Source organism: Notolepis coatsorum (assembly GCF_963971535.1).
Source record: "Notolepis coatsorum genome assembly, chromosome: 6".
In the NCBI taxonomy this organism is placed as follows: Eukaryota; Metazoa; Chordata; class Actinopteri; order Aulopiformes; family Paralepididae; genus Notolepis; species Notolepis coatsorum.
This window is the reverse complement of record NC_140170.1, coordinates 135,486,960-135,499,288: the sequence shown is the minus strand read 5'-3', so window position 1 is coordinate 135,499,288 and position 12,329 is coordinate 135,486,960. Positions and strand designations below refer to the sequence as shown.

Sequence of the window (12,329 nt, the reverse complement as noted above, 5' to 3'; positions counted from 1 at the left end):
AGTCTACCGGCCTACTGTTGGGAGAGTGGTGATGCAATAGGGGCTTCTACTTTCCTCAGTGCTAAAGCATGTTTAGTGATTCAGTCAGTCGCCTCAAGCTTGCTCTAAACCCACTCACTCTTCTGAGTAATGAGGCTAGTTTATGCAGCCCTTTGTGATAAGGTACTTGTAATTAGCGTTGGGGCCTGTGTTGCTGCCAGCTCCTCTAATTTTGTGCCGTTTTGCTCCTGTTTATGAATGGTTTAAGCCACAGCAGGGGTTCATTTATAATTTGGTTCACATTTGTGCCGAGGTTAACAAGATGACGCGAGGTAAAGCAATTAAAACCAGACATATTTTGTAACTGAATTGTTCACACCTGTCACATTGGTCTCCTGTGCATATAATGAGGCAGTGGATTGAGAATGATTTGTCGGATTAAAGGGAAGCGACCCCCGTTTTCAAATTCACATAGAAGTTATTCCTGTGCCCCAAAACACCCACCACTCCCTGCTAAAGCTAAAGCTAAAGATCAGTGAGATTTTCAACTGGATATACAAGTCGAGGGCTGCTCCATAGACGATGTATTGTCCATCGACTTTATAGGCAGATAAAATGTTTGTGTGACCTCTGAAATGGGGTTGAATTTACATTCATACCCATTAGCAACAGTAAAATATAAAGTATTATGTATGCAAACTCAACTTAACCTTTTATAGTCCCACAAAGCCAACGTCTATGTAGCAGCCCTACATCCTTGAATCACAAATTCAAGGATTCTCTCTTTGATTTCTAGCTTCAGGAGAGAGTGTTTGACATTCTAGTGGTTTTGCTGGTCCGAGCGTCTTCCTCTTTTGTCTGCATTGAATGTAATAATAACTCATTGGCAGAATGTTTACCTGGACATTTCCACCCCCCCCCCCCCCCCCCCCCCAGTGCTGTGACCTGGGCTACCATGCCAGCCTGGCACGGACCTTCAGGACCTACCTGTCTGCAGAGTACAACCTGGAGACATCACGCCACGAGGGCTTAGACATCATGGAGAATGCAGTGGACAACTTGGACTCCCGCAGCGACAAGCACAAGATCATGGACATGCACAGCCATGTTTTCTGTCCTCCCATGCGCTTCGAGTACCTGCCACACATGGGAGACGAGGTGAGAGACTTTTTCCATGATAACTGTCCGTTCCAATTCTGGATTTCAAGTTTCAAGTTTCTTTAATAGTTGTCATACAGAAGTACAGAATACTTTCATACAAAATGCTTCTTACTGTTACGCTCCAGAGACTGTGCTAGACAAGATAGTATCAAATAACATAGTATAGCATGTAAATTAGAAGTAGAAAATGAGGTCAGTATAGACATATGTACAATGTTCGATGCAGAATAGACGTAACTGAGTTACCATATAATATACAATACTATGCAGTGTACTAATGTACAATACTATATAGTGCAAAGCAGAAATGGGATGAGGTACAATTTAGGTACAATTTACAGTAAGGTGTACGAGTTGTAGTGCAATCCTTCATCAATAAATATAAAGTGTGGGGAGTGGGTGCTACAGTGTGTTTGTTTAAAGTGAGTGTGTGCTATAAAGTGTGGGGAGTGGGTGCTACAGTGTGTTTGTTTAAAGTGAGTGTGTGCGTGTGGATGTGTGTGCTATGTGCGTTTGATGGTTGTTGTGTAGTGTTCATTGTTCGTTGAGCAGCCTGATGGCCTGGGGATAGAAGCTTCTTCTGAGTCTTTCTGTGCTCGCCTTGAGACTCCGGTATCGCTTGCCTGACCGCAGCAGTTCAAAGAGGCAGTTGTTCGGGTGACTGGAGTCTTTAATGATTCTCTTAGCCTTGCCCCTGCACCGCTTGTTGTAAATGTTCTGGAGTGTCACTCTTTGTAGTCTGCTTCGGTCTTGTGCAGTGCTATTCCCAAACCAGGAGGTGATGTTGCCAGTCAGGATGCTCTCTATTGTACATGAGTAGAAGTTCTTAAGGATCTTCTGACTGACTTGGAACTTCCTTAGGCGCCTGAGGAAGTAGAGGCGTTGTCGTGCCTTCTTCACAACACTGTCAATGTGTGTGGTCCATGTCAAGTCCTCGGATATGTAGGCTCCGAGGTACTTAAAGCTGTTGACTCTCTCAACCGGTGCCCCGTCGATGCTGAGGGGGCTGTAGTCCTTGACCCCCGACCTCCTGAAGTCCACAATCATCTCCTTTGTTTTGCTGACGTTCAGGGAGAGGCTGTTTTCCTGGCACCATCCCGCCAGGACCTTGACCTCTTCCAGGTAGGCCCTCTCGTCGTTGGCAGAGATCAGGCCCACCACCACTGTGTCGTCAGCAAATTTGATGATTGTGTTGCTACTCCGCTGAGCCACACAGTCGTGTGTGTACAGGGAGTAGAGGAGGGGACTCAGAACACAGCCCTGGGGGGCCCCTATGTTGAGGGTGATGGATGAGGAGGTGCAGTTGCCTGCTCTCACCACTTGGGGTCTGCCCGTCAGGAAGTCCAAGACCCACTGGCAGAGGTCATAGTTCAAGCCCAGGTCCCTGAGCTTGGCTATGAGTTTGGAGGGGACTATGGTATTGAATGCCGAGCTGTAGTCGATGAATAGCATTCTCACATAGTTCCCCTTCCTCTTGTCCAGGTGTGATGCTGCTGTGTGCAGCACATGGGCTATGGCGTCCTCCATGGACCTGTTGGGGCGGTATGCAAATTGCAGGGGGTCCATGTTGATGGGGAGGGAGGAGCAGATGTAGCCCTTTACTAGCTTCTCAAAGCACTTCATGGCTATGGAGGTGAGAGCTACAGGGCGGTAGTCGTTGAGGCAAGCAGGCTTGGATTTTTTGGGTACAGGGATAATAGTGGACTTCTTCAGGCAGGTGGGGATGACAGCCTGTTCTAAGGACAGGTTAAATATGTCAGTGAATACCGGGGCCAGTTGGTCGGCACAGACTTTTAGGACGCGGCCGGGGATGCCGTCCGGTCCTGCTGCCTTCCTGATATTCACTTTTTTTTTTTTTTTAAACTTACATTTTTATTAACACTTATAGACAAACAGCACTTACAGAAAAAAGAGACTAACAACACAATAAAAACAAAAAAAGCAGTGCACATAAATGGTTACATGGGTATCATGGTTAGTTGTCTGGTTCCACTACAGTTGTTTTCCAGGTACTTAATACAAAGGCTGATTGTGTACCTCCCTTAAACAGGTATAAAAATATAATTCCTACTCAAAAATATTAAATACTGACTAAGGCATGCATGTGTGATATGGGTCCAGAGACCCTCCTTGAGCTTCTTTCTTCCCTTATCCTTTGTCCTTTTGTTTATTTTTTTTTGTTTATTAACTTTCTCTTTGCCTTTTGATTCACCCATACACAAACCTCATCATCCCTGAATATTAATATAATACTGTTAAACAGACATAAATAATAAAGTACAAAAATATAAAACAATTGTAATACCCCAAAAAAAAATTATAAAATACTAACTAAAGCAAAAGTGTGTGACATGGGTTCAGAGACCCTCCTTGAACTTCTTTCCTCCTTTACCCTTCGCCCTCTTGTGTTGCATTTGGTTCTTCCTCTGTGATGTCGTTTTCGTTCCCTTTATAATCCTCCCACTTTACCCATCTTTCCCCAAATTTCTCTTCCTGTAGCCTCAGCATGTGCGTTATCCTCTCCATATCCTGTATCTCCTCTACTATTCCTACCCATTGTGCTATTGTCGGTGGGTCTTCCTTGTACCACAGTCTCGTTATTGCTTTTCTGGCCGATATCAACATTATCTTTATTAAATATTTGTTCCCCCCCCTGTATTCCCTCGTGTGTCAGGTCCCCTAAGTACAGCACCAGTCCCGTTTGTGGCAATCCGTATCCTAATATTCTGATCATTGCCTCCCCTATCTCCTCCCAATACCCCTTCAGCTTCTGACATCCCCAGAATATGTGTGTGTGATTTGCCCCCTCCTTCCCACACATCCTCCAGCATGCTCTTTGTGTTGGTGCATATTTTCCCTTCAGCTCTGGGGTTATAAAGAATCTGATTATGTTTTTCCATCCAAACTCTTTCCATATCCTCGATCCTGTTGTTGAATGTTGCACCTCGCATATGTTCCCCCATTCCTTCCCTGTTATTTCTATCTCTAGTTCTCTCTCCCATTTCTCCCTTATGTAATCGGTTGTGTGTCCCTTGCTGTTCATTATAGCTCGGTATATTGCTGATATTACTCTTCCTTGCCCCCCTTCGTATGCCCATACTATCATCTTGATTATTCCATTCTGTTCTTCGTCTTTGGCCCCCCTTATTTTTTTGTTGTAGTAGTCTCTAACCTGTAGATATCTGAAGTGGTCCCTGTTTTCTAGTCCAAATTTCTCCTTACATTTTTGTAGTGTCTGCATTTCCCCATTCTCTATCATTTTGCATATCGCTGTTGCCCCCCCCCCCCCCCCCCCTCTCCCACCGTCTGAATCCATGGTCTAACCTCCCTGGTTTGAATCTCTTGTCATGTGCTACCCATCTCAGAACCCCTGACTGCTTCTCCAATTTGTGTGTTTTTACTACTCTGTTCCATATGGTCAAGGTGCATTTGGTGATTGGATCTAATAGTCCCTCTTTTTCTTTAAATAGTTCCCTATCTCCCACCAGAGCTTGTACATTGTATCCCTCCCCTTCTTTTTCAATGTCTTTCCATCTTGCCTCATATCTGTCGTTACACCAGCATGTCACTGCTCTCAGTTGTGCTGCATAGTAATAATCTTGTAGGCTGGGTACTGCCATCCCTCCCTCTTCCTTTGGTAGTTGTAGTGTTTTATATCTGACCCATGGTCTTCTCCCCGCCCATATGAACCTCGATATCAGTCTGTCCCACTCCCTGAATTGATTCTGTGGTATTTGTATCGGTAGTGACTGGAATAGGTACAGTAACCTTGATAGTATGTTCATTTTAATGACCTCTATTCTTGAATTGAAGTCCAAGGGCATTACTGTCCATCTCTCTAAGTCTCTCTTGATGTTCTGATTTATCTGTGTATAGTTCGCCTCAAACAGTTTCTCCACCCCTCTCGTGATGTTCACCCCTAAGTATTTAATCTTGTCCATGTCCCATCTTATCCCGTACTGTTCCCTAATTTCCGTCGTTGGGGTATAGTTCCATGCTAAGGTCTGTGTCTTTGTCACGTTTAGTTTGTATCCTGAGTAGTGGCCATATTCCTTCAGTAGATCCATCAGTGCCGGGAAGCTCTTGTCTGGTTGCCTCATGTATACTATCACGTCGTCCGCAAATAGGCCTAGTTTATATTCCGTTCCCTTTATCCTTACTCCCTTAATGTCCTCGGTCTGTCTGATCAGTTGTGCCAGAGGTTCTATGAAAACGGCGAAGAGCGTCGGTGAGAGACAACATCCCTGTCTGGTAGCCCTCTCTAATCTGATTCTATCCGTCAAGCTGCCATTCACCTTAACCCTCGCTGTCGGTTCTTGATATAGCGCCTTGATCATCTTCATCGCCCTCCCGTTCAGTCCGAACCTCATCAATGTTTTATATAAAAATGTCCAGCTCACACTGTCGAATGCTTTTTCTGCATCTAGGCTAATCAGTACCGCGCTACCACCTTGTTTTTGTATCTCCTCTACTATGTGTAATGTCTTTCTCACGTTGTCCTGTGTCTGTCTCCCTTTAATAAATCCAGTTTGATCTTCATCTATAATGTCTGGCATAAACGTCTCAAATCTCTTTGATATTATCGATGTATACATCTTGTAATCCACGTTGAGTATGGACACAGGTCTGAAACTACTACATCAGGGGTGGCCAACCCGCGGCTCGCGAGCCGCATGCGGCTCTTTGCCCGTCAATGTGCGGCTCTTCCATCCATAAAAAAAAATTAAAAAAAATTAATTTTTTTTTTTTTTTTTTTTTTTTACTTTTTTTTTTTTTTTTTTACTTTTTTTTTTTTATGTCACTCATTCCATAAGGACGTAGAATAAACATTTACAATTTTTTTTTAAATGGTCCATTTGCATGTTCTTGGTATCTGAATCTAGGGACATATATGGATCAGTGTCAGAAATAGTGTGTCTGTTACTAGGCTTGAGTAAATTGTAATGAACCAAAGGAGAATATCAATCCTATTTAAAAAAATATATATCTTTGACTGTAAATAACACCATGCTAAAATTGACCAGACCTGAAAAATCTAAGCAAATGAATAAAGGGAAGATGATTAAACAGAAGGTTTTGTAGATACAGTACTGAATTCTGCCATCTTTTTTATAATGTAAATTTCTCCACCATTTTTCATCATATTGCAACACCGTTTTTTGCAAGACGTTCACAGAAAGGTAGAGAAACTAACTGCGTTCTGTTTTATGGCAATAACGTTCAGGTTTGTGGGAGATAATCCCAAAAAATAAGAGAAATTAAAAAGTAAATCCAGAAGTCAGATGATTGACAGGGGCTGGTGTGAGCTGGGTAGGGTAGTTTTTCGAAATTTGAAAGCCCTGAGTCTCTTCCTTCAAAAGACTACACTCACTTTTGGCTGTGCCACTTCCTCCTGTCAATATGCGCCGGTTTCCGACTCAATGCCCTGAGATTTCTATAATCTTATATTTCACTAATAACAGTTAAAATAATTGGTAAACAAACATAATGCTGAAAATATACACTTTTACTGTATATCTCGGGCTTAAGAGGTTAACCCTGTGAGGCCCAAATTAAAAAGAAATTAGCAACTTCAGAGGCCAGAGGGTGGGACATATAAACACATTTACTATCAAATAGCATTGTGAGGCTGAACAACAGGACCAATTGACTATACATGTGCTTAAAGGGGAACTATCTTATAAATGGCTTTTTTCAGTGTTTACCATTGTTTCTTAGCTATGTGGACTTATATTAATAGGATATATGTCTCTAATTCTCATATTGGCGAATTCTTCCAATTCTCCTCTCACAATATTCACCCTCACTGAACTGAGTCATCTGAAAATGTGCATATCTGTGATGTCAGAGATTTCTCAGCTGCATAATAATGTGGCAGTTGATGTGGCAGTTGGCACCAGGCCACACAGTGGTTGGAGCCCAGCCTCAAAACGGCTTAAGATCTTGAGGTAGAAAAATGCGGTTTTTAGTACTTGATTAGAAATACAAAACAATGCATTTTTTTTGAAAAAAAAACCTAGGTGTTCCATAGACTCACAGGAATTGTGTAAAAGTGCCCAAATAGTGAAAGAAATAGTAAATAGTAGTATAATAGTTAATAGTTCCCCTTTAACATTTTTTAAATAAACATTATTTTTTTAAATGGCTAAAAGTGATTTTGTAATTTTGCAACCGTGGGTCTCACAGGGTACTTTTAACCCTGTGAGGCCCAAATAAAAAAGACATTAGCAACTTCAGAGGCCAGAGGGTGAGACCTATAAACACATGAAGGGTGCCGTGACTGAAAAAAAAGGTTGAGAAACGCTGGTATATGGTGTGGCTCTTTGTGGTACCACAGTCATTTTTTTGTGGCTCTTAGTCTCTGACTGGTTGGCCACCCCTGTACTACATAATTCCCTATCCTTCCCTTCCTTCGGTATCGTGGTGATTATGGCTTCCTTCCACGAGGGGGGCATTTTTCCCTCTTCCATCGTGTGTCTGAACGCCGCCCCTAACATGGGTGCTAATTCAGTTCTAAATGTCTTGTATAATTCCGATGGGAATCCGTCGCTCCCCGGAGACTTGTTGTTTTTAGCTCTACTAATTGCCTCTTCCAGTTCTCGTTCCGTAATTATTTTATTTAATTCTTCATTCTGTTCTTTCCCTATCGATGGTAACTCTAGCTTCTCCAGATATGCTTCTATTTCCTCTTCTCCCGCTGCTTTTGGCTGTGTGTATAGTTTCTCATAGTATTCTCTAAATGTCCTCTCTATTTCAGCTGGGTCCCTCAATATTTCATTAGTCTTTGTATCCCTTATTGTGTGTATCGTGTTCAACTTCTGTTGCGTCCTAATTCTCCTAGCCAACAGTCTGGTCGCTTTTGGTCCCCCTTCATAGTATGTTTGTTTCATGAACCTCGCTTTCTTTTCTATTTCCGTCAATAATTCCCTATTTATCCTGGCCTTTACTTCTTTGATTTCTCCGAGCGTTTCCTGTTCTTTTGATATCTGGTGTCTCCCCTCTAGCTTCTTCAGCTTCCCTATCAGATTGTGATATGTCTCCGTTCTGGCCTTCTTCAGCATTGCTGTCTTCTCCATCAATTTCCCCCTTATCACCACCTTCAGTGTGTCCCATAGAATGTTCGGATCTACCGCCCCGTTGTCATTTTCTTCCTTATATCTGGCTATCTCCTCCTTGATCTGACTCACCACCCCCTTGTTATTTAATATTCCTACATTTAGTCTCCAGATCGTGTTCCTCCGTCTCCCTTCTAGATCTACTGTCAGATATATGGCACTGTGATCCGATATGTCCGCTACTCCTATTCTGCTCTCCCGTGCCCTGTAACTGTCCCCCGTCGTCATCAAAAAGTAGTATATTCTCGCATATGTCACGTGCGGGTGTGAGTAATGTGTGTATTCCCTGTCCATGGCGTGCATCCCCCTCCAAACATCTGTAATTCCCATTTCCGTCATCATATTCATATATCTACTGATTGGTGCCCGTCCTTTTCTAGTACTCGTGGTGTCTAGGTCGTGATTCATTACTACATTAAAATCTCCCGCGCATATCAATATCCCTTCTAGTTCCATCACTATCATATCAAAAATGGTCTCATATAAATCCCTCTCACTCTCTGGGGGTGCATAAACATTCACTAACGTAACCATTTGGTCCTCCATTTTCCCCTTCACCAGAACAAACCTTCCCTCCTTGTCTCTTACTTCCTTGATCAATTCAAATTTGACTGTGTTTTTGATTAACGTGATTACTCCTCTCCTCGGGTTCCGTTTCAAGGAACTATAGTATGCATTTTCATATCCAAATCTCTTCAGTTTCTCATGATCCTGTGCTACCAAATGTGTCTCCTGCAGAAAAATCACTTCCATCTCACTTTTTTTACATTTCAACATCACTTTGCCCCTCTTTATCGCATTATTCATTCCATTAACGTTTAACGACATCATTTTTATACCTTTAACCATTGTCATCTTTCTTCTTCTTTCTTCTGTCAGTCCCCCCCATGTCACATTCATTCCCCCCTCCGGTTGTAGCCTCTGCTCTCTTCACCAAATACATATAATGATTAACATAAATAAAAAACATAAACTTTACATAAAGTGCTCCCAAGGCGTTCGGGGGGTCCCTGTGTCCCCCCCTGTCCCCTGCTGGTGGGTGAGGAGTAATTGCTCTCCTAGTGAGAGGCCTCCTCCTGACGGCTTGGGGGTTTGAGACCTTTGTCCAGCATTCTTACTGTTTTTACTGCTGTGGTGCTCCTGGTCAAAAGCACTCTCCTTCATTCTGAAAGACCCCCATTTCCTAGGTCCCCCTCAATGCGGCTCGCATGTTCCAATGTCCCTCTTTCCTCCCAAACCCGTGTGTGGTGTCTTCTGTGTACCCCTTTTTATTTTCTTTTCCTCCTCTCTATTTTCTATGTGATGTCTATTTATCCCCTTAATCCCTTCCAACTGTGTTACTCTCAGCGTGTGTCTATGTACTTGTCTATGGTCTGTTTCGGTCTCGGAGCCAACGCCCTGTGGGCCCTCTGTATCTCCATTTTTTCCAGTCCCGTCTCCTTCAGTTGTTCCTTGATAAGCTCTTCCACATATTGGATCACCGATTCCCCTTCGACTCCTTCTTTCAATCCCCATATTCTGATGTTATTTCTCCGTGACCTCCCCTCCATGTCCGATATATTTGTCTCCATCTGTTCTTGCTTTTGAATCACACACGTTAACACCTCGTGTATCTCTGTGCTCCATTCCTCCATCTGCGCCGTTCTAGTCTGTACCTCTGTTACGTTACTATCCTGTTCCGCCATCTTCTCCTCCACCCTTTTGATTTCTGTATTCATTTCACCTCTGAAGTCCTCTTGTTCCTTCCTCAATTCCTCCCGTAACTTCCCAATATCATTTCTTATCGTGTCCGAGTTCAGTTTCATGTTCGCCTGCATCGTGTCCGAGTTCAATTTTATGGTCGCCAATATCCCGGCCTGCATGCGCACGGCCCATCCTGGCATTTCCTTGTCTGTCTCAGCCGAGACTCCCCCTTCTTCCGCCTGCTCCTTCTCGGTCTCGCCTCGGGGGTTCTGCTCCGTCGAACTCTCCTCTTCCTGTGAGTTCTCCATTTCTCTTTCCTTCATATTTGTTTTCTCCTCCTTCCTTCTCGTTTGCATCTTCATTTTTGATCACTTTCCGTCACTTTTCGGGTCCTTATTTCTCCGTTTTTCGCTCTTTTGACCAGGAGCCTCACCACATGCGTGCTACTCTTCCGCTCTCATACCGGAAGCCGATATTCACTTTTTTAAAGGTCCGCCTCACCTCATGTTCTGTTACCCTGAACACTGAGTCTCCATCAGCAGCAGCCCCCCCCCCCATTGCCATGGCTTGTGGGCTGGTGTTGTTATTACCAGCATCAAACCTTGCATAGAAGGTATTGAGGTCATTTGCTAAGGAGATGTCACTGTTCAGTTTGAGGGAGGTGCCTTTGTAGTCTGTCATCGTTTTGAGCCCCTGCCACATAGCTCTGGAGTCAGCCTGTTCAAACTGGAGTTCAATTTTATCCCTGTAGCGCCGTTTTGCCTCTGTCACTGTCCTCCTTACGTTGGACTTGGATTTGTTGCATTATCGAAATTTGATGTCACTCTTTTACGGTGTGAATTTATTTATTAAATGTATTTAGCAAAACCACGCTTTCAACTATAGTGATATTTCTGGTTACACTCTGGTAATTTTTCTATCACCTGGCATGATACCGATTGATTCTGATCAAAACGTGTCGACTGGACCACGAAATGAGCAGGTTGTGTATTTCTGGGCATCTCAGCTGGTCACAGCGCCGGAGACGGCAATTCATTCCAAGCGGACAATCGTGCAACAAACAAAGGATTTTAGCAAGAACACAAAATATGTCCTTTCAGTCACATCAGGATTAGAAAACAAAACAACATAACACAAATGTTGCATTGCGTTGAAAGGCAGCAGGGAGAGAAGCAGCCAGGCAGAGTAACTCACTCAGTTCTGGTCCAATTGAAGAATCTGAATAGATTGGAACAACGATGGATGATAGGAAAATTGGGTCTAGGTAAAAAAAAAAAAAAGACAGGAGTTATGCTATGAATTTAATTTATAAAAAGAAATTATTACATTTTCATCTGACACAGTAATTAGCGGTATCTTCCAGTGCATGATGGCCCATGTAATATTCCCTGTGTCCTCTTCCTCTTCCTCAGGTGTGCCAGGTGAGCGCCCAGCAGCCTGTCCAGACGGAGCTCCTGATGCGATACCACCAGCTGCAGTCTCGACTGGCAACGCTGAGGATTGAGAACGAGGAGGTGAGGACTCGGGATGAGTAGACGCAACCCTCTCAGACACGACCATGTCTCCCGTCTCCCCAGAGCCCCACATGCCATCTGTTCCCATTGCAATTACACTCCACTGACCCCGACCCTGCTCCCCCGGAACTGAGAATATATTTAGATTGTGATAACAACACTAATGGCACATATTCCATGAAGATACGTTCCAGTGATTGGGTATTGAGTCGTGAAGAGCGGGCCACTGAGAACAGCATGTGCGCGCGTGCAGTGCACACACACACGCAAATGCATGTGCAAGCACGCACACAGACACACAGGAAATGTAATTTGTCCTGCAAGGGAAGTAAAACTGCAAAGTTCTTGGGATAATGTTCCGGTTTCAGGCCACACACACACACATGCATACACACACGCATGCACACACACACACACACATGCACGCACACACACACACTCACTCACTCACTCACTCACTCACTCACTCACTCACTCACTCACTCACTCACTCACTCACTCACTCACTCACTCACTCACTCACTCACTCACTCACTCACTCACTCACTCACTCACACACACACACAGATACTCACAGATACACACATAGTCCTGCCTCTTAACCCATTCAGTGCCAACCACGAGTATAGTCGGGTTAACTCGCCATGCGCTGAGTGCCAATCACGAGTATAGTCGGGTTTTAATCGTTATTTCTTTTATTAGCGATATCCATTCTTTTTTCATCCATCCAGCCTGACGTTATCATTGGGAATGGGTCTGAGCTCGTAAAGGGCAAATACCGCCGCCTATCGTTTCCCGGATGGTATTGCACATCATTGGATTGGATTGGCTGGGACTGTGCATCAAAAAAATAAGTCCGGTCCAGGTTTTACTCCTC

General features: G+C 43.8%; 1 protein-coding gene across 3 annotated transcripts in view; it reads left to right on the top strand.

Moving 5' to 3' along the window:
* srgap3 (SLIT-ROBO Rho GTPase activating protein 3) overlaps positions 1-12,329 on the top strand; it is a gene marked incomplete at its 5' end in the record, with an annotated part of 227,160 nt that overhangs the window by 166,857 nt on the left and 47,974 nt on the right. For all 3 annotated transcript variants that reach the window (XM_084316103.1, XM_084316101.1, XM_084316102.1), the window contains 2 exons: positions 916-1,137; positions 11,351-11,452. In XM_084316103.1, coding sequence (XP_084172229.1) covers positions 916-1,137; positions 11,351-11,452 — 324 coding nt within the window. The remainder of the gene's footprint in view (positions 1-915; positions 1,138-11,350; positions 11,453-12,329) is intronic.